The 26723-nt window shown below is 44.7% G+C and overlaps 1 protein-coding gene across 7 annotated transcripts; it reads left to right on the top strand.

Moving 5' to 3' along the window:
• Positions 1-26121, top strand: GNL3L (G protein nucleolar 3 like). Of its 7 annotated transcripts, none has more exons than XM_042974586.1 (18): positions 2-53; positions 134-329; positions 2565-2630; positions 8581-8670; positions 9223-9263; positions 10145-10252; positions 11012-11128; positions 11902-11985; positions 12153-12288; positions 13130-13233; positions 14975-15119; positions 17287-17374; positions 17880-17958; positions 18141-18283; positions 18589-18725; positions 20540-20667; positions 24020-24239; positions 25790-26121. In XM_042974586.1, the coding sequence occupies exons 3-18, from the start codon at positions 2612-2614 to the stop codon at positions 25870-25872; spliced, it is 1722 nt and encodes a 573-aa protein (XP_042830520.1). In that variant the 5' UTR covers positions 2-53; positions 134-329; positions 2565-2611; the 3' UTR covers positions 25873-26121. The 7 variants fall into 7 exon arrangements, with proteins under 7 accessions (XP_042830524.1, XP_042830520.1, XP_042830521.1 ...); XM_042974585.1 differs by having other exon boundaries at positions 5-53; positions 17880-18054; XM_042974590.1 differs by lacking the exon at positions 24020-24239 and having other exon boundaries at positions 1-53; positions 17880-18054.
• Positions 26122-26723: the final 602 nt, after the last annotated feature.

The raw sequence follows: 26723 nt of genomic DNA on the forward strand, positions 1-26723 counted from the left end.
ACACGCATATTTGGACCCAGGCAGAGGTCACCGGACAAGCTCTTGGCTTACAAGTAAGTTATATGGCCACACTAGTCGACCCGGCCGCTCGGTCCCCCGCCTACCCCTTCTCGGCTCTTTTCTCACCGCACAGGGAAGCTGGGAGGCGGGACCAGCGCGCCTGCGGAATAGGGATGGGCGGGCGCGAGCTGTCAATCCGAAGCAAGGCGGGCGGACCGGCGCCGTAAGGCTGGGATCCGGAAGTTGGAGCCTATCCGCGTTAGCTCAGCCTGCCAACCAACCGCATCGTAGTGCCATTCTCTCCTCTTTGATCCCCGCCGGAAGTGGAGGTAAGGGACGACTCTCCTCTTTTCTCGTTGTGAGCACTCTCCCAGCCAGCCGCGCGTTAAGGCTCGTGTATTTGAGGTGGAAACTAGAGGAGTCCTCCACTCTGAAATAGAGAGGTAGAGAACCAGCTCTCATCCAGGGTAGAAGGGCCCAGGTGAGGGACAGGGATCGCTCCGCACATGGGCATGTGCCCAAATGCACTCTTGCTGGGTAGAGGGGCACGGCCTCACCCCATCTAGGCAGATGTAGAGCCCTGGACATACTGTGTAGAAAGTCACAGACCTCACTTGTGTGGAGAAGCATCGAGTGTCCTCCTCTCTTCAGGATTGCGAGGCCCCATTCTGCACCCCTTCAGGGTAGACAGGCGTCTCCGTGTGGAGACATCGATCCCACGGTTATAGAGACATACCTCCCTCCCCCAAAAGCTGAGCGACTCAGGCCTTTACCGGCGCTAAGGCGCACAGATCCGCCTTGATGCAACAGTTCCCTTTGGACAGAGGCTTTGGTGTATTACTCCCTCTGCACACGTCCACTCCCGCCTACCCTGGCTGGACCACCAGTACAGGGGAGCTCAGAAACGTTTAATATACCGAGGTAGAAGAGCTAGGGGACTTCCATGCCTAGCCCCCTTGTAACCAGTTGCAGAAGCCCCGCCCCCGCTACTGCGGAGATGTTAGATCACCCCTCTTCAGTGGTTTGAGGCATACCTCTCAGCCCTTAGAGAACACGCAGATCTTCCTCACCTTGGCTAGAATGAGACCCCATTGTGGAAAATAAGACTTGACTCCTCCCCCCACCCCATAAGGAGGCACTGGTTTACCGAATTTGTAATGGCCCAGCTCCCCAAATGCCCCGCCGCAAAGAGAAACAGACCATAACCCAGGAATGCTGTCAGATCTGCCCCTGGTGCCCGCCTTCCCCCATCCCCTGGTAGAGGGGCTCAGATTTGAGAGATCATCCCTCTCCTACTCTTCCCTCAAGGATTTAGAATCACCAAATGTAGCAAGGAGAGACCCCCAAGGGAGCAGAGAGGTGGAGGTCCCCCCTCCCCGCAGTGTTGAGAGGCAATGACATCACCGATCATCCTACCTTTGATCCAGATGGGCTCCCCCCTTACCCAAGGTGGAGGAGCTCAGATCTCTTTCTCCATCCAGGATAAAAACACAGACACCCCTGCCTGCCCAAAGTGTAAGGGCTGATCCACTGAACTTATAGCTGTGTCCCTACCCGCCACTCCCGTATGGAGAACTAGAGGTCCTATTCCCTTCAGTGTTAGCACAATGCTGACTTCAACCCATTTAAAAGATAAACACATCGTCCCCCATCCCACCTCCCATGGAAGGGTCCGGAATAGCCCACTACAGGCAAAGTGCAGACCCCATTCATGCAAAGCTGCATGATTCCCCCCCTTCATTAGTGTGGCAACTAATGTCACCTTGTAGTGGAAACAGGCACATCATTTCCCCCTCACCCCAGCCCTCCGCAGGGCAAAGAGACCCAGGACTCCTCCCTGACCACTTACAAATATACAGACCTTCACTTCTCTCCCATGCACCAGAGATGCACACAACCACTGTGCTGGTTTTCCCAGTTGCTCTGCACCCCATAGTAGAACAACAGAAGGCATCTCCTCACCCCCATTCACTAAGGAACTGATCCCAACCCATACATGCAGGTATAGATTCCCTGCCCCCAAGATTTTTCACTGACCTCTTGGCCTCAGTATAACATAAACACAGATTAAAAGTATTGTTCTGAGGTCCCTTTCCCCTAGGGTAGACTTCTGGTATCTGTCTTTCCCCCACTTCCAGGGTAGATCAGACATAGAACCCTCTACTTGGGAAAAGAGATACTATTAATATCATATACAGAAACAGGTCGTCCTTGTATACCCTCTCCCCTCAGCATAGAGAAGTTTAGTACTAGGGTATATAATATTACAGGATGGAGGATTGAGGGCCAAGGACCCCATCTGATACATCAAGGCAGTGACTCCACCCAGGAAGAGGCGTTTAGGTATAGCCTCCTTTTGGGTAGTATGATGCTGCCTTCCCTGTGTAGATTCAGCTATACCAGGCCCCAACTCCATTATAGCCCCTTCTGGTTCCTCTAGTTGTTAGGACTTTGTTATCATGTTCTTTAACATTTCATTTTGCCTACAGGGGGCTCAGAAGGGAGCTTGTGGCATTGTGGTTCCCCTCTCTGTCTTCACATTGCTTCTTCTTCCATTCTGACAGGACGAAAGCCTGCAGATTTGAACCTACCTGCTTTCAAGTCAGTCATCATGATGAAACATAGACACAGTGAGTTTCTTTTACTACCCCCTCTCAATGCTAAGCTTTAATGAATATTTGTAGTATTTCATGGCAACTTAAAAAATTATTATCTTTTAAAAATTTTAATTCCAGTAGAGTTAACACAGAGGGTTATATTAGTTTCAGGTGTACAATATAGTGATTTAACAATTCCATACATCACCCAGTGCTTACCAGGACAAGTACACTCCTTAATCCCCATCACCTATTTCACCCATGCCCCCAACCCACCTCCCCTTTGGTTTATTCTCTTATTTATTCTCTTATTTATTCTCTTATTTATCAGTTTATTCTCTTAGTTAGGAGTCTGTTTCTTTTTTTTTTTTTAGTGTTTATTTTTGAGAGAGAGAAAGAGCAGGGGAGGGGCAGAGAGAGAGAGGGAGACAGAGGGGAGGGGCAGAGAGAGAGGGAGACAGAGGATCTGAAGCAGGCTCTGTGTTGTCAGTGCAGAGCCCAGTGCAGGGCTCAAACTCATGAACTGTGAGATCATGACCTGAGCTGATGTCAGACGTTCAACCAACTGAGCCACCCAGATGCCCCAAGAGTCTATTTCTTGGTTTGTCTCTTTTTTTTTAACTTTGCTTATTTGTTTTGTTTCTGAAATTCTACATAGGAGTGAAATCATATGGTATTTGTCTTTCTCTGACTTATTTTGCTTAGCATTATACTCTAGTTCCATCCATGTTTTTACAAATGGCAAGATTCCATTCTTTTTTATGGCTGAGTAATATTCCATTGTATATATACATTACATCTTTACCCATTCATCAGTTGATGGACACTTGGGCTGTTTCCACAATTTGGCTAGTGTATTGTAGATAATGCTGCTATAAACATTGGGGTGCAAGTATCCTTTCGAATTAGTGTTTTTGTATTTTTTGGGTAAATACTCTGAAATGTGATTATTGGATCATAGGGTAGTTCTGTTTTTAAAAAATGCTTAGTATGGCATGAGGGGATGAGAAAAATGGGTGAGGGGAGTGAGAGATACAGGCTTTCAGTTATGGAATAAATAAGTCATGGAATTAAAAGGTACAGTATAGGGAATATAGTCAGTGGTACTGTAGTACCATTGTATGGTGACAGATGGTGGCTATGCTTGTGTTGAGCATAGCATAATGCATAGACATAGACTTGTTTTGTGGAATCACTATGTTGTACACCTGAAACTAGTGTAACATTATGTGTCAAATATACCAAATTGTTTAGTCTTGTCTTTTATGTATGGTATCATTGTTGTCTTACTAACTTCTTGGAGGTAGTGTTCCCCTTATCCCCCATTCCCATTTTACAGTTGAGGAAACAGGCTCAACAAGGTTAAGTGACTTGATCTGAGGTGAATAGTAGTATATACCAGACAGTGGAGACAAATTGTTGTTCTTTCTGCCTTTGAGACTCTTTTCCTCCCTTTTTCCTCATTCTTCAACTGGATAACCCTTGCTTGTTTTTCAGATTTCAACTTACACATCACTTCCTCTAGGAATCTCTCCCATTAAGCTCCTCCCTTGGTTTCTACCATCTGCACCCACAGGAACTGGAACTATTGACACTGTGTGATTGAGTCTGTCTCCTACACTGTGCTGTTAACTTCTCACCCACATTTCGTTTATCTTTGTGTCCCAAGGACCCAGCATGACCAGGCATAGCTGTTTGGTACTTACTGTGTGCCAGGCACTAGAATGTCTCAGTGTGCTAACTCAGTTCTTCCTCCTACCACTATTCTTTTATAGCCTAGAGAGAGAAGACAAATGTGATGCATGGACTCTCCCTTATAAGAGGGAAGGCAAGAGCATTAAGGCAGGTTTGGTTCTGTGCTTCCTGCCTTTATCTTGCTGTAGTCCACATAGAAAATGACATTATAGACTGGACAAGAATTATGCAACCCAGTGACCCCATATTCTGTGTGAATGGTGGCCCTGCCTATGTGGGCTTGGTGAAAAAAAAATTCAGTACATTTACTTTATATATCACACAAAAATTTCAACAAGAACCAGACTGTGGTTATGTGAATACCAAAAGTAAATAATCATTTTTTTCAACACAAGAAAAATGAACAAAATTAATTATACTTTTAAGAATATCAAATACCAGATGATAATAAAATTATTGATACTGATGGAAAAGACAATAATTAGCTGGTTAAATGAAGTGGAGTGTATGCATACAAAAGAACCCTAGCAGTTTAAAAGAAATTAAGTATTATAATAAAAAATAAATGAAGTATTATATGGAAAGATTATATATAGAGAATATTGTATGGAAAAAATATTAGATGAAAAGATCTCCAATATTTATTTGTTAAATGAAAAAAGCAAGTTGTCAACAGGAGGACATACTATGTTATTGTCAGTGGGAGCAAATGGGGGGAAATAAGATTATATGTATTTGCATTTGCACTGATAAAGTGGTTTCTTGTTGCAGTGAGGAGAGTGCGGTGGTTAGGGACAAGTGTGGAAGACCTTTCAAAATACACCTTTTTAGTTTGGAACCATATGACTTATTACCTGTTACAGAACAATCATATTGTTCTACCTGAGTGGGAAAAATGGTGAATATTAAACAAAACCTTTACATGTATTCACAAAACACAGACTTTGGTAAATTGCAGCTAAAGTAATGATCATACTAACTGGAATGACTGCAATGGAAGATAGGGGAGGTGCCTCATGGTGCAGCCACCCTCGCTCTCAGTCATACCTTGGACCCAAATGGTAATGATAATGATTAAATCTGGGGAGGTTATTGAGGAGCCCTACAAGGAGTGGTCAAATACAATTTTAATTGTACATTTTTGAATGGTTATTAAAAAGGAGGATGTGTTTTTCATTTAAAAGATTTATAGCTGCCAGGGCACCTGGGTGGCTCAGTCAGTTGAGTGTCTGACTTTGGCTAAGGTCATGATCTCACAGCTTGTGAGTTTGAGCCCCGTGTTGGCCTCTGTGCTGACAGCTCAGAGCCTGGAGCCTGCTTCGGATTCTGTGTCTCCTTCTCTCTCTGCCCCTAACCCACTCGCATTATGTCTCTGTCTCTCTCAAAAATAAATAAACATTAAAAGATTTATAGCTGCCTGTGGCTGGTGGCACAGGTATGTAATCCATTGTAATGACAGACGAATGTGTGCTGCGCAGGGAGGGTAGGGGTATGGCTGATGAATAAGGAACAGAGTGGAGACTTCACTTTGGAAGACTCTAGGGGGTGAACAAATGAGCTTGAAGATGACTGAGAGGGATGTTTGAGACTGCTTTGTGAAGTCCAGTCAGTTACAGATGATGATCATAGGCATCACCACTGCAGTGGGTAGGCAGGTGACTTCATGGAGTGGGGATGTTGAGGAAGTGTGAAACCCATATTGGCAGGGGCCCTGGGGTCACCAAAGTTACCCAGGTTGATGATGGCAGGAGTCAGATTGAAAGTAAAGCTATGCACCAGGTGTGTCAATAAATGAGGAAAAGTGACTCAGGTGACAGGGATAGTAGCAGTCTCAAAAAGAGCAGGGTTTTCCCCCTCTTTTTTTTCATTTCTTTGTTTTAACAAGAAGGAGAAGTAGTTTTAGTTTGGCAATGGTGAGTCCAGAGGACACCTCCTCCACCTGTTGGCCCACAAAGTATTCGTGTACCTGAGGAAACAACAGCCACCTTTCCAGAGGTAGGAAGGTGAAGCAGGAGAGCTGAGTCTCCATTAAGGCAGAAGGTTGGGGAATTGTTTCCAAGGAGAGATGGAAGAATTAGGGTGAGAGATCTGCCTTTAAGTAGTGGTGGGTGGAAAAGTTGAGGCTTACAGAGACTTAAGAAAATTCTTCAGGGTCATGTAGCTAGGTAGCTGTTGAGCCAGAATGGAAACCTAGGTCTGGTTCTGGCTGTCTACAAAGTGATAGTTGTTTTCTCTGTGAAGCTGTTACAAGACAGGTTAACCATGGCTCCTTGAGTGCTGCGGTGCTGTGAGTGATGACTGTGTCCTTCCTCTCTTCTTCACTTTGCATTCTCTCTTCCTGCCTTCCTTCTCCCTTCTGAAGCAGATGTTTTCCCCTTCACTAAGTGATATATTTTCTTTTATTGTGTGCCTGTATCCAGCACAGGGCCCCAGTTTCTAGGGAAGTTAGGCAGATGGAAATTGTTGAGTAAAATGGCCAGTCCTGGTTCATTCCCAACCTCACATTCTTTTCATTGCAACATGAGTACTTTGAAAGAAAAGGAGACTTGAGGTCTGTTGTTGTTGTTGTTGTTATTACAGAGAAATTTGATCCATTAACATTCATCATATGTTTGGTCTAATTTCTGCCATATTATTTTATATTTTTTGTTTGTTTCCTCTTAGTCCCTTATTTATTTACTTTTCAAGCTCAAAAAAATCCTCCACCAGTAATTAAGGTTATGGTAGTAATTGCATTCATGTTTATATCAAACATAATTAAACTTGAATATCTCTGTCACTTTACCAAAATTAAATAATAACTATTTTTATCCTGCCCTTCCAAAGTAAGACATTAAGCATGCTTGCGTGATTTTGCTTTTCCAACCCCTATTGCTTGATTCCAGGATTTTGTTGAAGTGATTTGATACTTTGATGCTGAGCTATTTCCTTATGATATGCTTCCTGGACTTTAAAAATCTTTTCTAAATATGTGTTACAGTTCTTAGCTACATTAGTAGCATTTTAAAAGATTTAATGGTTTTTCTGTTATTTTTTCAACTTAAAGCTTTAATAGATTTTCTGCCTATTATTATTTGTTTCCTTTAGCTTGAGACCTTTATCTGAGTTAATTTTTATTTTTACTGGTTTACTTCCTCAAGTATAGTTTACCCTTGAACAACTTGGGGGTTAGTGGCCTCAAGCCTCTATGCAGTCAAAAATCCACACATAACTTTTGATTCCCCCAAAACTTCACTACTAATAGCCTACTGTTGACCAGAAGCCTTACCAGTAACGTAACAGTCGATTAACATGTATTTTGTTGAATGTGTTATATACTGTATTCTTCCAGTAAAGGAAGCTAGAGGAAAGAAAATGTTAAGAAAATTATAAGGAAGAGAAAACACATTTACAGTACTGCACTGTATTTATATAAAAAATCTGTATAAGTGGATCCATGGAGTTCAAACTTGTGTTGTTCAGGGGTCAGCTATAGTTTTACACGAATTCAGGTGCTAATAATCTTTGCACATCTGAAAATGTCTTTCACCTTTATGTAAAAGAAGGTTAGGTATAGGAATTCAGCTTGTGTCTTGTTTCAGAACTTTGTAATTGTTTTTCTGTCTTAAATGTTCAGAGTTGTAGATTTGAGAAGGCTGTCTGCTTCTCTTCACTTCTTTGGAAACTCCTGTTTCGAAGTTTATAAGATTTTCTCTTTATCCTTGGAGTTGAGAAATTTCATCAGAGTATGCCTATGATGTGTCTTTTTTTGTTAATCTTGCTGCTCCATGAGTCTTTCTAATCTGAAACCTCAAGCCTATTTTCAATTTAAGGAACTTTCATCTATCATTTAAAAAAAACAAATGCCTCTCATTTATACCTTTTTCTCATTCTGAAACTCCTGTTATTTAGATATTAGCTCTCCTGAGTCTATTCTCCATTTTATATTTTTACCCAGAATTTCTATTTCTTTAGAGTTTTGTTTTAAGCAGGCTCTTCCCTTGATCTTCCAGCTTGTTAGTTTGGTTGTTAATGATGTCTGTGCTGTTTTTCACTACATCTATTGAATTTTTATTTAATATCAAATTTTGGGAATTTTTTTTTCTTACAGTTCTTTTGAAGTATCTTCTTGAATCTCCTTAAGAATTTACAATAGTATTTAAATTCTCTGTTTCCTTTGTTAACTCTGCTTTGGTGTGAACCACCTTATGTGATTGGGGAGCCTCTCTCTGGTAATCCCAAGCTGCCCCTATATTTGTTTGTATATATCCTGACCTTCCAGAACTTCCCCCTTTAGTAATTCCTTTAGCTTCCTTGCAGGTGGTAAGAATTAGGAAGCCATTGTTTCTCAAGAGGCCAGCTGTGATGAGGATGACAGATGGGACTTCTCATGAAGAGGGTGAGGCCTCTTAAGTTTTTGGGCTTTGTTTAGATGTGATTGAAGAAGGTGAGCTCTCGCTTCCTTATATCCAATGGAGGCCTCAGTTTGGCTAAATAGGGCAAGTCCTTTTGGAGGTGATGGCCAGAGCAGGATCAGCAGGAAGGAGCCGTTCTCTCCCTGTGTGCTGAGGGTATCTGCCTTGGCTTAGCCACCTGGGACTCCTCAGATTACCTTCCCATGCTGTCAGCACCCAACTTCAGCTTGGTGTGGCAATTGGTGAGTTGCCCCCAGCCAAAACTTAGGGGAGAGAGAGGAGTCACAAGCATGCACTCAGGTCACTTTTCACAGAATTCCCATAAGCATTATTTCAGTTTGCATTAAAATAATGCCTCAAATATTTTATCCATTACTTCCTCTGACCCTGTTGCTGCCATCTTCATGTCTTTCTTGTTCTGAGCCTGGACAGACATGGTATCTGAATCCTCCTTAGGTTCCCAGTGTGACTTGACTTTGATTAAGGTATAAACAGATGTTGGGTAGGTGGATAATGGCTTTTTTTTTCTTTTGTAGAAAATAAAAAACCAGGTAAAGGTTCCAAAGGCTGCAAGAAGGTAAGTTGGCTCCACCCTCAGGTAAGCTATACCCATTGTTGTGGGTAGTTCAGGACTGCCTGCCCTGGAAGAGGCCTACAAATGCCAGTAGATGTTGGATCATTCCAGATAGAGCACCACATTGGAATTAGAGGATCTGGCTTTTCCCCCCTCTCTGGTTGGCTGCAGTACAGAGTCAGCGTTTATTAAGTTTCCACCACAAGCCATGTACTGCTTTGTGCTTGAGTTACCCTGGTGTAGGGATTGCGATTGTCCCATTTTTAAGATGAGGAAACAGCCTTAGTGAGAAAGTTCCTAGGTTCAAGGTAGCACAGCTGGAACTTGAGTATGTCTGGTTCCCAAATCCCAATTGCTCTTGTTGAGGAGGGAGGCCAAAATATAATCTTTGGCTCCAGATCCTGGTCCTGCTAGGAAAGGTGTAGCAAGTAAGATGGTCCAGAGCAGTGTTCTTAAATTTTAGTGTGTTAAAGTTCTCACACTTTTTTAGTTTTGGGTAATTAACTGGAGGGCTGGTTAAAACACAGATTGCTAGCCTCCAGCCTTGAGTTTCTGATTCAGTAGGTCTGTCATGGCCGTCCATAATTTACATTTATAACAAGTTCCCAGGTTATGTCACTGCTGTGGTCCAAGAACCACACTTTGAGAGCTACTTAGCATTTCTCTTGGCCTTTAATTGGGAAACTTTTCCATTTGTCTCCACCTTTCCTGGGGTTCCTCAGTCAACCCCTGTCTAGGAGAGGGAGGGTCTCTCTCGAGCCAGATGGGCAGACCTGTGGGAAAGGAGCCTTTCTTTTTGCTTACTTTTGAGCAACCCTCCAGGATGGGTGATTTCTATGGATTCATTAGCTCTGTTTGATTGTTTCCTCTTGTGCGGTGACCAGCCTACAAAGCAGAATGGAAAGAAAGCAGCTTCCAAAGTAGCCTCTGCTCCCCAGTTTGTTCACTCCAATGATCATGCCAGTCGGGAGGCTGAATTAAAGAAGAAGAGGGTAAGCCCTTGACCTTGGGGGAGAGAGAGGGCCTGTCCTGACTGCCAGGTCCACAGAAGTGGTGAAGGGAAGGGCAAAGACCAGAGTCGTTAGGGTTGTTGAGGCTGTTTGCAGAATAAAGAAGAGAAGGTAGTCACTTTGATACTTGATTTAAGTGTCTCCATTTGCTCACCTCCCAGTCCATTGCTGCCCTGCTGCTCCGCTGAATCCTGTCAGCCTCACTGTCCGCTCATTCTCTGACATCACACTCATGGATAGTCACACTCATGGATAGTTTCCTTCTGTCATCTCATCTGAATTCTCAGGATTTGAGACCATGCTTTCTTTGAAACACCCTCCCTTTGACTTTCTTGTCATTTCACTCTCCTAGATGTCTTCCTTCTTCTCTTCCAGTCTCCTTGGCTGCTGCTTCATTTTCTTGCTCTTTAAATGATGGAGCATCCCAGGAGCTTGTGCTCTTTTCTCCCTCTGGTCTTAATTGGTTCCCTTTTCCTAGAACACATTCTCAGCTTCACATGCCCTCTTTCTTTTGTTCTCTGCCACACTTTCCCTTCCTTCATCTCTTGTTTGCTTTCTCTCAAGCCCCTTATCCCCTGCTGTTATATCTGTTTTCTCCCTGTATCCCTGTTCCTCCTACCTCTGCCATATCAACACTGTTTTTTCCCTCTGTCACCTGCTCCCTGTTATTCAAGGTCTCCTATCCCTCCCTTAGGCTACAGATCTAGTCAGCTGTAGTCCTGGTGTGTGTTCACTTCTTAGGTTGAGGAGATGAGGGAGAAGCAACAGGCTGCACGGGAGCAAGAGAGACACAGACGTAGGACCATCGAGAGCTATTGTCAGGATGCCCTGCAACGCCAGGAGGAGTTTGAGCACAAGGTAAGAGAGCAGCCTTTGCTTCTGGGTCAGACTGGTTTGGGTTTGCTCAGAAGCATCTTGAAAGGGAAAGAAGGAGGATGTGAGATTGTTGGAGGGGAAGTAGGGAATTAGTGCAGTGAAGATTGGAAACTGTGGAAAGGGAAGAAGGGAGGGATGAGAGGGAGGCAGATGGCCATTTCGAGCCTTATCTGTGACTGGAAAACCCCTAAGCTGGAACCCAAAGATGGGGTTGGGAGTAGGAGAAGGGAGACCTAAGACCAGGGGACAGTGGGGGAGAGAAGGTATAAGTGTGAGGGAAGTGTTAACAGAAAAGTGCGTGTGAGGGGGGTGCCATCTTCCTTCTTGGACTTCTTACTGCCCTTCTGGCACATATTCTCATCTCACAGAATATGCACTTTCCAATTCAAAGTTCCTTTTCTAACATAAAGTGCATATTTTGCCTCTTCCATCCCATGTTCCCCCCACAGGTTGTTTTTCTCACTTATACCTCCCTCTCACATTCTTTCCTTACATACACAGATGCATACTCAGGTCTCTAGCTAGTACTTGAGCACGTACTTACACACAGGCACACACATGTGCCTGCACCATGCATACATGCACCATGTGGCTCTATCCATTCTTCCAGTTCCCAGCTTTATTGGCTGGTCAGAGTTACTCTTTGGTGGGCTGGGATTCCCATGGCTCCCTCAGCCTGTCATGGTTTCCAAAGACCTGACTTTCACTCCCTCTTTCTTCCCTGGACCATTCTCTCTCTGTTTTTTTCCCTTTAGGAGGAAGTTTTGCAGGAATTAAATATGTTTCCTCAATTGGATGATGAGGCTACAAGGAAGGCTTATTACAAGGAGTTCCGTAAGGTATTGGGACCCATTTCTTAAGGCTCTTTAGGGAGGGCACCAATCCTGTCCCATCTCTTCTCCATTTCTGTTTTTCCTGACTGAGACGGAGACCTTTTCTTTCCTGGGCCTTTGTGATTGATACCTAGTGCTTTCCTTGCCTTCATCCTCTGTCCTCTGCTCTGAAGGTGGTGGAATACTCTGATGTGATTCTGGAAGTCCTGGATGCCAGAGACCCATTGGGCTGTCGCTGTTTCCAAATGGAGGAGGCTGTCCTGCAGGCAGAAGGCAACAAGAAGCTGGTCCTGGTCTTGAACAAGATTGGTAGGTGTTGGGCAGAATTGGATAAGGCAGGGCAGGGACCAAACCTTGAAAGACTAGCTCCAACCAGACCCTGAGACTCAGCAACTCAAGGGTAGTTATAACAGTTTTGCAAAGTAGGAATTCTTATCCAGTTTTTAAAGCCGGGAATCTGAGAGGTAAAGTTAATTGTTGAAAGATACACACACACACACACACACACACACACACACACACACACACACCGTATAACAGAAGTTGGGAGAGTTCCTGTCTACCCTAAGCTGGAACCCAAAGACTAGGGCACAAGATCACATGGGCTTGAGTCACTGAGATCTGAGTCATATCTCAGTTGTACTGTCATTTTCACTAGGATCTTGGACAAGTCATGTCACCTCAGAGCTTCCATTTCTCCAGCTGTATAGTGGGCTGTGATTGTTCCAGCCTCATAGGGTTGCTGTGAGAATTCATGATAAAATGCTTGGTATATGCATGGTTAGTACTCCACAAATGGTAGCCATCTTCTCTTCAGAGTTATTCTTGACATTTGGCCCAACCTAGAATGATCCACAGAGAGGATGGGAAACAAATCTTCAGGAAGCCTTGCTTGGAAGGAAGGCATCTGGGACCAAACAATTAATTCCGTAAGGGACAGAGGTCCCCTCACGGAGGGCCAACTGGTCCCCTAGAGTAAATTGTCCTTTCTAATTATAACCTGGGAACTGGACAGGTACTGGTAGGGTGAGGGAGAGACATCTGTTGGCAGGAGGTGGGCCTAGCCTTGGTGTGGGTGGATGTATATTTGGAGTGAGCCATCAAAGTGATGTTCTCCTTACTAAGTCTTATGTTTTTCTATTTTACCCAGACTTGGTCCCCAAAGAGGTTGTGGAGAAGTGGCTTGATTACCTTCGGAATGAGCTGCCAACGGTGGCTTTCAAGGCCAGCACACAGCATCAGGTCAAAAACCTGGTAAGCTGGAGCTAGGGGCATTTAGCCTCTTTCAGGGTACCCTAGGGCCAGGGTTGGAGGGTCATAACTTGGACTATGGCCTCCAGCCCTTTGGTAATTGAACTGGGCCTCAACTTTGAGCTTTTTGCTTTACTAGATGACTTTTTAATATTTGTTTCACTTTACTCCTTTCTATATTTTAGATTTTTGGAAAATCTTTTTTTCCCCTATATATAAGGATAATACATACTGTCCCTAGAAAATTTGGAAAATATAGCTATTTGTTAACTTTTAAAAAAATGTCTCCATTTTTCTGTTTAACACAAATCACACTACTTTCTAATTATATCATTAACACAGAAACACAGTTTTGTTGTAAAATGTTAAAGTATTATAGTAACATGGTTGCTTCTGAGGAGAGAAACTGAGTGTCGCAGGACATGTTTTCAGTTTTGCACTAAGGTGTAGAATTTCCTAAAGTAGAAAAAATAAAAGCAATTATAGACAGCTTAAGTGACTTTTCACCAGTATCCTTAATTCCAATTTCCTTTATCCATACCCACAGGTAACCACCATTGTTAGCTTGGTGGCTGTTTTTTCAGATGTTTTTCTTTGTTTTATATGTATGTAGATGTATATATAGAGAGAAATAGAGAAGGAAGTGTTTGGAAGTGTCATTCATATGTGTCATCCTGGGGCTTGCTTTTTTTTGTGGCAAATTTTTTGTAGAGGTGTACTTTTCTTATGCTAAATAAAGTTAGTTTCTAATTTTTAATCATTCTAAGCAGTACTTTAACACACACCCTTGCACATGTTATCTTGGCTGGTGGGTGAGTGTTTGTATAGGTTGGGTACTAAGAGGTGGAATGGCTAGGTCATATACTTTATGTATTTTACAGTTTCCCAGACACTGACAAATTGCCTCTCTTCTAGTGGCTATACCAATTTATCTACCTACCACTGGGGTAGATGAATGTGTGAGGGCTTATTTCCCTACATCCTTTCCAACATTTGATATCATTAAAGCTTTTAATCTTTACTCATTTGGGAGAAACCTGATATCTCATTTATAATTTTTGGCCTTCTTTATGGCAAAAAAAACGTGGTGAGCATCCTCTTCTGACATCTCTCTTTCATTTGTATTCCACTTTAAGGATATATTTCCTTAACCTATTTCTTACTGATGGATATTTAGCTTAATTCCTATTTTGCATTGCTGTGTTGGGTGAGTAAGGAAAGAGGAAGAGATGGAAGGGCATCAGGAGTAAGGAGTTGGAGGCTGGAGTGGCTTTGTCCTATGTGAGGGATCAAGGGAAAGTAGGCTATGGGCCAGGCACTATATTGCCAACACAGGCAGGGAAGGTAGTGTACCTGTTTTGCGGATGAGGGCACTGAGGCCCAGAGAAGGGGAACAGGATTTGATGCACACACACCTGTGAGAGGCAGAGCTGGAATTCAAACGTGGCTTGACTAGAGGCCAGGATGCTGTCTTTCCCCTGCTGAAGGAGGCAAGAGATCTGTGTGTCTAGAGAGAGGGAAGGACAGAGAAGACTGAAGATGCAGTGACAGTGGAGAAAGAGGCCTTGTGCAAGCAGGGAAATGGCAGGTATTCAGGACCTGTGTGAGAAGCCCTCAGTTTCAGCCTTGGGGATCTTGGTGATCACAGGGAGGTGGCCCTGAAAGTTTCACTGAAGCTGGAAATCTGGACTCAGACCACATTTCCCACCTGATGCCTCTTCTGTAATAACCCCTCATTTTCCAGAATCGTTGCACTGTGCCAGTGGATCAAGCCTCTGAGTCACTGCTGAAAAGCAAAGCCTGCTTTGGAGCTGAAAACCTCATGAGGGTTTTGGGGAATTATTGCCGCCTTGGTGAAGTGCGCACCCATATTCGTGTGGGTGTTGTGGGTAAGGCCTAGAGGGAGGTCATGGGTCTCAGGCTCCTTCCTTGGGCAGGGGTTTTGCTGGGTGAAGGACTCTGGGAGCTTCACGTTACCCTTCTGGGGAAGAGAGGAGCAGTTCAGGAAGGGTTTTGTGATTTGTGATATGTATTGGTGAATGTAGGAAGGCATACTCAGAATCACCACCATGCATTGAGTATTAGAGCTATGGACCAAATACACAGGGCTATGCTTGGTGTTGGTGCCATCTCATCCTACCAGAACTGTTGGGGGAGGGAGGGGTGAACATATCTCTTTTACAGATAAGAACACTGAGGCCCAGATAAGGGAAAGGGACTTGTGGGGGGATCAACGCTGTGTGAGGCAAGGTAGAGCTGATGCTCAAACTTGGGCCTGTATGGAACCCAGGGCACTAAAGGAAGGATGATGGGGAGAGAATAGGGAAATTGAGAGAAAAAGAGATAGACTGTCAGGGAGAGGAAGTAAAGCCAAGAGAGAAAGACATTGGAGAGAGTTGGACACTGAGAAAAAGGTATAGATATACACACCTGAATAGACCTAGAAAAAGAACTGGGAAATGGTGGGATTGGTGGGGAGTAGAAAGGAAAGATGGATTTAAATGACAGAGGCATGTAGAGAGAGGGAGATAATGAAAACAAAAAGATACCAGAAGCAACATAGAGACAGACATGTGCACAGAGACCTGCAGAAAGACACATAAGAGGGCTAGACACTCCATGCATCTAGAGAGACAGAACTCCATACCAAAGAAAGAATGAGAAAGTCAGACACAGGGATAGAGATTGAGAGGGAGGTACACATGGAAAGAGCCAGGAACAAAGAAGTGGACACACACACACACACACACACACACACACACCTGTGAACACATGCAGGTCCACAAATACATGTACAGATCTATACTTGTGCAAACATATCCAGACCCAGAGGCAAAATATATGCAAACCAAGTTCTTCCTACACACTCATCCCAACTTTGCTCCCTGCAAAACAAATAGAGGCACAGAGAGACACGTGCCCAGGTACGCTTAACCCTCAGACACAGTCACATACCCAGTCATAGAAGGAGACAAATATACAAACGTGTCTATGATGAGATAGATGTATATTCATAGAGAAATAAAGATAGAGAGAGGGGTTAGGGATGTAGACAGGGAGACAGAAGAAGACATAGTGAAACACGTACAGAGGCATACACAGAGACAAGCCCATGGAGAGAAGGAACACCAAAAGAGACTGGGAGAAGTTGGCATAGAGGGAATTAAAAAGAGGCAGAATTGGTGGGGTGAGGACAACCAGAAAGGACAATGGCTAGAATGAGAGATAAGGAGACAAATCAGCAGAGAAATAGGTGTTTAGATAGAGATACACAAAGAAAGACATATATGATAGAGAAAAAGACTGAGTGGGAGAAAGTAAAAATGGAAAAGTAAATAGTAACATTTAGAATGAGGACAACCGAGATATGCATGTGTGTGTGTGTGTGTGTGTGTGTGTGTGTGCGCGCGCGCGCGCACGCCTGTGATGCGCGCGCGCACACACACACATTGACGTACAGACTTCTACGTATGAGGAGTACATACACATAGGCACATCCGTGAGAGAGTGGTCTGTGTATAAATTCTAGCACACAGAGAAAGATAATGGTGAGAATGAGAGACCTGGTGAGGGAGTAGCACACAAAGACATCCACAGGCCTAAAGGTGCTCACAGATGCTTGAACAGAAAAACATGCACCACAGGCAGACAGTTGCACTGAGAGACTGACATCTGGAGAGGGCCCTCCCATTCCCCACCAGGTGAATTTTACACCAGGACGGATGGTTCTTTGTTTCACGGACACGTCCTGATATCTACCTTCTGTTGGATCATGTTATGGAGGCCTTGCATTGAGCACCTTTCCCAAGCTGGTTGTAGGTGGGAGGTGAGTGTCACATCTAGAGAGTGACATGTTTACCCAGTATGGTCACAAATGGAGGAAAGGGTTAGGAAGGCCATGTTGGGGCTTGGCCAGGGCCTGGGATGGGAAGGTAGGAGGCCACGCCCTGTTTTTGGCTTCCCCATGGCTTGGTCATTGTTCCTGCCTGGACACAGGCTGGCCCAAGTGTTCCTGAGGGCCTTTCCTGCCCTGAGCCATCTGTTGTTCCTTTATAGGCCTTCCCAATGTTGGGAAGAGCAGCCTGATCAATAGCCTGAAACGCAGCCGTGCATGCAGTGTGGGAGCTGTTCCTGGGGTCACCAAGTAAGCACCTGCCTGTTCCCTGACTCCACAGCTCCTTTACCCTACCATTCCTCCATCTCCCATGACTTCAGCCCCTGCCCCTTTCCTTATCTTGGCCCAGTCTCTGATTCTTCCTCTGGGCATGGGAGTCTCACTAACAGCCCTTGGTGTGGGCCAGGTACTGAGCTGGGTGCTTTCCCCCTTAGCTCCTTGAGGTCTCTTAGCAGCCATGCAAGATTGGGCTACAGATAAGCAACTCTATTTCTTTGATGAAGCAGCAGAGACTCAGAGAGTCAGAAGCTTGTCCATGGTCTTACAGCTTAGTCCTCACTGCCAGGGACTAGACTAGAATTAGTCCCAGGTTTGTAGGCCGCAGAGCCCCAGCCCCACATCTCTTCATCTTAATCTGTATGCTATCTTCCCCTCACCCCTCTCCCAGCTGTGTGCCTGGGGCCTAGAGGATACCAGACACATCCCGGCTCATCAGTGTCTTGTGTTCTCTCTTATCTCCTCTTTTCTGTCCTAGGTTCATGCAGGAGGTCTATCTGGACAAGTTCATCAGGCTGCTGGATGCCCCAGGCATTGTCCCAGGACCAAACTCAGAGGTGGGCACCATCCTGCGCAACTGTATCCATGTACAGAAGTTGGCAGACCCTGTGACCCCAGTAGAGACCATCCTGCAGCGCTGTAACATGGAGGAGGTACAGAAGGCTCTAGCTCATATCCTGCCTCACTCCAAGGGCCCCTCAATTTTCCTCATTGTTTCTCTTCCTTCTTTCTTCACCAGATTTCCAGCTATTATGGGATCTCTGGGTTCCAGACCACTGAGCACTTTCTGACTGCGGTGGCTCACCGCCTGGGGAAGAAGAAGAAGGGAGGCGTATACAGTCAGGAACAGGCAGCCAAAGCTGTTTTGGCTGACTGGGTGAGGTGAGGACGGGGCTAGGAGTCAGGGTGAGACCTGCTGAGAGTCATGCTCCACAAAGGGGTGCATCTGTGTTTAGTGATGGACAGCCTGACATCCTGGGTCCTAGGGCAGGGGAAGGCTGAGGCACCAGGTCATGTTCTGATCAGGAATTTATGGCCAGTGGTTATCCAGAAACTCAACTTGTTGTTCTGAAGCTACTGTGGGTTTTCTTGTTGTTCCTCATTGTTTCTGACTTGGGAACTCATCCTCTCTTTGGTCATTTGTTCTCTTAATGATATCACCAATTTCCTCCCACCTCCCAATGCAGTGGGAAGATCAGCTTCTATACACTCCCACCTGCCACCCACACTTTGCCTGCTCATCTCAGTGCTGAGATCATTAAGGAGATGACTGAAGTCTTTGACATTGAGGATACCGAGCAGGCCAATGAAGATACCATGGAATGTAAGTGGGGGCAAGTGGAATGGCCTGCCCAGCACTTTGTCTTGCCCTGGGTGGGAGCCACACAGACCCAACAACAAATCCCATGTTTGATCCCCGCCCCTGCCCTGGCCCTACTCTGGCTTTGAGAAAATTGTTTAACCAACTCTAAGCTTAATGTTTTCTCCCACAAGGTGGAGAATTCTAATCTGGACCATGGGGGTGGTTGTGGTCTTTTGGTAGATAGGAAAAAAGTCATCAAAGTACTATGTACACAGTGGGGTGCTCAGGAAATATGAGGGTCCTTTCCCCATCTCTTGGGACCTGGAATGGACTAAGACACTCCTATGCAAAACCCCTTCTCTCTTGTTGCCCTAGGCTTTGCCTCAACCATTGCATGTCCATTCCTAGATTTTCATTCTTACCCCCATTGGCAGGGAGACATCTGAGTCACAGAAAGGTGATACTTGCTGAATGGTGCCTGGTCAGTGGCAGGCAGAGGTGGCATTTAAAGTAGCTCTTCTGCCCTGTGGTCTAAGACAGTCCTAGCCCAGTGTAGCTAAGTGGTTAAAAAATGGATTGCCTGGATTCAAATCCAAGTTTTGTTTCTTGCTAGCTGTGTGATGCTGCATAAGTTACTTAATTTTTCCATGTCTCAATGACATCATCTATAAAATGGGGACAGTGGCACTCACCCGATAAGTTGTTCGTGAAGACTTACTTAATATGTAAAAACACTTGGAGCAGTGCCTGGCTTATAGTACATGCTTGGTGAGTATTAGGTGTTATTAAGATGATCATTTGCTGGGGTTCAGAGGTGTGGCTTTCAGAAATTTCTGTAGGAAGTTTGTTCTTTTCAGATACTACTATCTGCAAACTTGGCTTATGGCTCCTCCCCCCCCATCTCTATCTCACCTAGGAAAGGTGCCCAGTGTTCTCTGGACCTGTCTGGGGTAGTGGAAAAAGCCCTAGCTGGCCTGCCTTCTGGTTTCTTTGTTTCTCTTGAGGGCCACTTGCTTTCCTTCTCTGGGCCTAAAAGGCCTTGGAGTTTAGATGAGGGCAAGGAGACTTGCTTTCTCTAGAGTTTATTCTCCATGTGGCTTTAGGCATGTCCATTGCCTTTCAGAACTTTACTTCCCTCTTCTACCAAGTGGGCAGTTGGGGAGAATTAGAGCTCACGTTCTTATGATGATGCTTGACCCTGGCTGCATGTGAGGGCAAAAGGGGCTCCATCACTGAGAATGTGCTTTGGCAAAATATTGAGGTCTGGGAAATTGAGGAGAGGGAGAAATTAATGGTGAGAGTTTCCTAGAAGAGTTGGTCCTAGTGTTGTATCTTGAAGAGTGAGTAGGGATTAGAGGAAAGGGATAGGGACAAAGTTTAGAAGTAGGTGGGATAATGTGGGCCCAGGGCAATGGGTTACATTAATGGTTTGCAGTGGAGACCAACTCCAGGCAAGGGGCCAGAGCGAGGGGGAGAGAGGCCTGGTCTTAGGGAGGGAAACCCAGTGGCTGCCATTTACTGAGCAGTGTCTCAGACCAGTGCATTTCAGGCATCCTCTGCTGTGACGGCAGCCTTATGTCATAGACTTGTGGTATTCTCATTTTCCAGATGAGGAAGGTAAGGCTCCAAGAACAGCTCCCAGCAGGTGAATTTAATCCTCACATGCCTTTAATCCTTTGACATGTGTCCTCCCAGCAGGAATGAAAGAGTCTTCCTTTCCAGCTCCCTTGGGCAGTGTCCACATATCCTTTCCACTGAGGCCTGATGAGTGGGGATCAGGGGCCTGGCCACAGGAAGGAGCTAGGGCCCTGACAGTGGTTTTGGTTGTGTTAAAGGCTTGGCCACTGGAGAATCAGATGAACTGTTGGGTGATGTGGACCCGCTTGAAATGGAGATCAAGTGGCTCCATTCTCCGATGATGAAAATAGCAGATGCCATGGAAAATAAAACCACCGTGTATAAGGTACCCATCCTCTTTATTCATAGCAACCCTCTCCTCTACCCAGGGCTCTGGGAAGTGGTTGGTCCCTTCTGCCTGGCTACCACAAGGTTTGCCTATAATGGTGGGGAGATGTAGGTCATTCATTCACTTTCTGTGGGCTCCCTGGGTGTCAGGTGGTGTGTATCCTTTGCCAGGCAATGGCAGGTCCAAGGAAGAGGCATACTCTCTCAAGGAGCTTTGCCTGCCTGGCTCCAGCCTAGAGAATAAGTATCCCCATTTGGCCACCCAGTTGTTCAAGTTGAAAACCTGGTTATCCTTGACTCTTCTTTCCAACTAGCATCCAGTGTCCCATACAGTCAGTCAGTAAGTCCTATGGCCTCTCTCTCCTAAGTCTCTTGAGAAACTATCCGCTTCTTTTGATCCCTACCCTTTCTATAACCCTAGTCTAAGCTTCTAACCTTTTCTCACTTGGACATATGTCCCATGGTTTCTAATGGCCCAGTCTGACCATGTCACCTCCCCTGTTACGGCTCCCCAGCACCTACATGATCAACTCAATATGCCATGCTATGATTCCTGGAGGCTCTTTTCAGCTTCTTCTGCTAGTCCTCCTATCTCTGCCCTTTGAGAGGTTGCAGTTTAATGGGTTTTAGATACAGACATCTGTACTGTTATGGGAGACACACAGACTAGAGGTGGGAGCAGAGGTTGGGAAAGCATGGATCTGAGGGCTGTAACTATGCTACTTGTGAATCAAGGAAGTCTTGCTGGAGGCCTTGATGCTTGCGTCACCTCTTGGAGGCTGAGGAATTCTCTGGGCAAGTTGCAGGGGGTGGGGGGCAGCAGCCGATGGCTAGGAGCTCAGCCAGTGCTTATGCCGAGGCCCAAAAAGGAGATAGTGTGGTGTTTTAGGGAAATCGTTTGTGGTGCAGAGTAGTTGGAATGAGAATGGAGGCAAGGAAAGATGAATCTGGAATCAGATTACAGCAGTCCTTGAGTTTGACTTTAAGCCATGGGTATTAGGAAAACACTGAAAGTTGGTTATTTTTTTCTGTCAAAGCATTTTCCTTTTTTTCTGATTTTATTTAAAATATCTTTACATTTATATTTCGACTAGGTAATATGTGTACATGGCATAAAATTTAAAAGGTACTAAAGGGTATGCAATGAAAAGTTTCTCTGGCATCTGTCTCCCAGCCACCTTGTCCCCTCCTTGGTGACAGACTTGAATGTCCTTTCATAGCTATTCCATCTTTATGCACACACATATATATGTGTAAGGAGATACAGAGATCTGTTTTAGTTCAAATAATAGCATAGTATTTATATTATTCCGTATTTTGCTTATGTCACTTACAAAATCATCTTGTAGATTGTTTCACGTGATTACTTAAAGAGCTGTCCTTTCTTTTTGATGGCTACATACCATTTGGAAGGGTTTCTTAAGCAAAGAAGTGACGTGGTTAGGTTTGTGTACTATAGGTATCACTCTGGTGGCCGGAGTAAAAATCAGGTTAGAAAGAGAGGGAGCAGGGTGGAGGCAGGGGTTCAAGGAAGGAAACTGTCATCTGTATTCTATAAGAGATGATGAGGCCTGCACTGAGGTAGTGGCAGGAATCACGCCATTCTCATCCTCACACAATTTTAAACATTCCCCTGGTGCTTACAGGAAAACCAGTGTAAAGTTGTATGTTTAAGGCCATCCTCTGGTAATACTTCTTAATGAGCCCATAAGCCCCAGGACATACCATTTTTCCTCAGGGACCTATAGTAGTTCCCCACTCTATGCTACAGGTTTCAGACTCAGGTTCAGGGAACCTGAGTAGGACCACTTCATTGTACAACTCTGGGAGATACCATTTAGATGTGCTATATTGTGAATGGTGCCCCCGGCTGCAACCCCAGAATTGTGTAGTTTGGTAGTCTTGCCTTTTCTCCACTATAGGGTGGTGGGTAGTCATACATACATATAAGCGTGACTGCTAGGGTTCGTATTTATTCCACTATTTACTAGTTGTGTGACCTTAGGTGCCTTGTTTGTCATAGCATTGTTACAAGGATTAAATGAGTTAATACGTATATGTGTGTGTATATATCTACACACATGAAAAGATGTTCAATATCACTCATCATAGGGAAGTACAAATAAAAACCATAATGAGATACCACCTCACATCTGGCAGAGTGGCTAAAATTAACAACTCAGGGAACAACAGATGTTGGCAAGGATGTGGAAAAAGGGGGAACCCTTTTGCACTACAGGTGCGAATGCAAACTGGTGCAGCCACTCTGGAAAACAGTATGGAGATTCCTCAAAAAATTAACAATAGAACTACCCTATGACCCAGCAATTGCACTGCTAGGTATTTATCCAAAGGATACAAAAATGCTGATTTGAAGGGACACATGTACCCTAATGTTTATAGCAGCACTATTGACAATAGCCAAATTATGGAAAGAACCCAAATTTTCATCAACTGGTGAATAGATAAAGCCGATACAATGAAGTACTACTTGGCAAAGGAAAAGAATGAAATCTTGCCATTTGCAACAACATGGATGGAACTAGAGGGTATTATGTTAAGCAAAATAAGTCAATCAGAGAAAGACAAATATGATTTCAGTCATGTGGAATTTAAGAAACAACAGGTGAACATAGGGAAAGAGAAGAAAAGATAAAAGCAGAGGGAGGCAAACCACAGGTGACTCAAATACAGAGTGAACAAACTGAGGATTGCTGGAAGGGAGGTGGGTGGGGGATAGGTTAAAGGGGTGATGGGCATTAAGGAGGGCACTTGTGGAGATGAGCACTGGGTGTCATATAAGATGAACCGCTGGATTCTATTCCTTAAACCACGACTACACTGTATGTTAATTAACTTGAGTTAAAAAAAAAGGAATCATCATAATACCAATTGTCATTAATCAAGTAACTCATTTTTTAAATTTTATTCTTGTAAAAGCCATGCAAGCTACCCATTGTCTATCCCATTTGACAGATGATCAAACTGCAGCTGAGAGATTAACTGAAGCACCTTCTAGTTTGTGATAGAGCCAGACTTGGAGCTTAGTTCTACCTGTTCTTTTTTAAGTTTATGTATTTTGAGAGAGAGAACACAAGCAGGAAGGAACAGAGAGAGAGGGAGAGAGAGAATCCTAAGCAGGCTCTGCACTCTCAGTGCAGAACCCAACATGGGGCCCAAACTCACAAACCGTGAGATCTTGACCTGAACCGAAATCAAGAGTCAGATGTTTAACCCGCTGAGCCACCCAGGTACCCCAGGATTCCTATTCTTAAGCAAATCTGTCCCTGCCTCCTCTGCAGAAGTCTTTGGAGGACCCAGACCTCACTGTTGTCCCTCTCTCTCTCCAGATTGGAGATCTTACTGGGTATTGCACCAATCCAAACCGTCATCAGATGGGGTGGGCTAAACGCAATGTGGACCACCGCCTCAGGAATAATAGCACTGTGGACATCTGCCCTGTGGACCGCCGTCCAATGCTGCAGAGGATCATGGAGACAGACCCCCTGCAGCAGGGCCAGGCTCTGGCATTTGCCCTGAAGAATAAGAAGAAGATGCAGAAGCGTACTGGTGGGGGCACCTGACCATACCCCTCTTACCCATGCTCCAAAAATGCCCACTTAGGCCTTGATTAGGGGCTCTTGAGCGAACATTTACATGTGTCCAGCGCAAGGCTAACCCTGGTTAGGGGGCATAGGTTTGGAGGCTCACCTATTAGCACAGTGGTTCTCAAACTTTATAGCTTATTATTAGAATCACCTGGAAGGCTTGTTAAAACACAGATTACTGGAACCCACCCCCAGAGTTTCTGATTGAGTATATTGGCCATAGCACTTGAGAATTTGTGTTGCTAACTGGTTCCTGGTGGATGCTGATGTTGTGCCTCTGGGAACCACACTTGGAGAACCTAGTCTGTGTATCAAATAGCTACCATTTATGTATTAGTTGCTTTCTACGGAACTTAGAGATTATATATAATGTTTACTGTATCAGTAGGCAATGTACTCAAAATCTGAAAGGTACAAAAGGATATACAGTGAAATGTTTCTCTCCTCCCAATCTCCTAGTCATCTAGGGCTTCTCACAGAGGTGACCAGTTAATTTCTTCTCATTCCTGAGATAGGTACACAGGCAAATAGCTATATATTTTTTATTCTCTTTTTCTATGCAGATGCTAGTCAACTGATCACACAGTTTTGCCATATCATGTTTCCATTTAATATGTAATGTAAATTCATAAAAGAACTTCCTCCATTTTAATGGTGGTCTGTTGTGTGGTTGGCCAATTTAGGTCTTCATGCTGTACTAATCTTCACTAACTCATTGCAAACCTTATCCCGATTTGGTAAGTGAGGAAACAGGCCCAGAGACATTAAATGATATACTCAACGTAAAACAACTAGCATTTGATGGAGCCAAGATGTAAACCTAGGATTTATTGACCCCATAAGCCCAGTTCTTTGCTCTTGGCCTGGTTTCACACTGAGTCCTGGGAATCTGGAGATGAAATACCCTTGAACTCCTGGTCTTATTATAAGGGAGTGAGGAAGAGATAAGAAAACAGACATTGGTCACAGACAGAGAAAGAAGAGTGGGGAAACCTAACCCAGCCTGGTGAACCTAACCCAGATGGTGGTGGGGTAGGGATGATCAGAGAAGGCTTCCTGGAGGAGATGTTATCTGAGGGGAATCTTGAAGAACAGGCTGGAGGATGGGAGGTGAGCATTCAGGCTCAAAGACCCTACTTTATGCTACCCCTTTGCTGTGAGAGCTTTAACGGTAGTAGCAGAGTGCTAAGCTCAACACAGTAAAAGAAAATTGCTGTTTTGATACTAGAAAGGAAAAAAAAATACCTGGAGCCCAGTGAGTCTGACACTCTGAGATAGACCCTATGTTGGGGTGATCCATTTCACAAGAAGATAAATGAGTCTACCTGTGAGCTTGTGCATTGACTGCCACCACCCCCCCCCCCACCGCCCAGTTGTTTTGTATAGTGGTGGGGGTAAGTGAGCCAGTTTGGGAGTTTGATATAGATCAAGATAGATATAGGCCAGCTCTGGCAGGCCCTCCTGCTGGCAAGCCACCCATTAAGTGACTGCTTGTATTTCTCCCTTCTGCAGATAAACTCGCCAGCAAGTTGTCTGATTCCATGATGTCTGTCCTCGACCTCTCTGGCAACGCTGATGACAGTGCTGGTGACTGATCGACTAATCTCACCACCCTTTCCCCTCCAAGCACCAGTTCCAGTGGGTTGATGGAATACAGATGAAATGGTGTGCTTCTCCCTGAAGCACCTGCATATTAAAAGAACTCCTCCCCCACCATGTCCCCTTCTCACTGTTCCCTCCATTTTTCAAGACAAAAGAGTCCCAAGTTGCTGGAGCTGGCAAACCTAATACTCTTTATTTAACCCCTACTCTGTTTTTCAAGGGAAATAAAATTATCAGCAGATCCCTGATACTAACAGTTTATCCCCACCCTGTAGGTTAGGATGGTTAGAAGACTGGCCCTCACAAAACCCTCTTGAATAGCTAAATGTGCAACTAGAGGTGAGGCTTTTGGTAACCTGGTGGTCCCTGGGAAGGTGATGATTTCTTTATCAGTCGGCAACATATTTCAGTGGCAAGCCATTCCTGTGGTGGGCTATGCATCTTCCTCCCACCAAGTCTGCAGATCCTCTTCTGTGTGGCAGTGACAGTAGGGGGAGAAGTGATGATCCTTGTCTGTGGAAGGGTCTGGGGATAGGATAGAGAGAAGAAGAGAACACAAGCCTGGCTGTGGTAAACACTACCTTGTTTACATGAAGGGAAAATATAGGATGCTTGTTGGTAGCATGGCTACATGGCAGGGGGGTGGGGGGCAAGTCACACATTCGGGCATTTCTAGGCAGATTGGGTTGGAGGAATCCCTTGAAGTGAGACACTCTGGCTGGGCCCAACCCTTGCATGATCATTTCTCATCCGGCACCAGCTTTGAATTCCGAATTCCGTCATTCAAAGGGATCTGGTGCCATTAGCTGCTGTTTTAGGGGTTCATTGGTTGAAGTCACTATAC

The sequence above is a fragment of the Panthera tigris genome, chromosome X (genome assembly GCF_018350195.1).
Source record: "Panthera tigris isolate Pti1 chromosome X, P.tigris_Pti1_mat1.1, whole genome shotgun sequence".
NCBI lineage: Eukaryota > Metazoa > Chordata > Mammalia > Carnivora > Felidae > Panthera > Panthera tigris.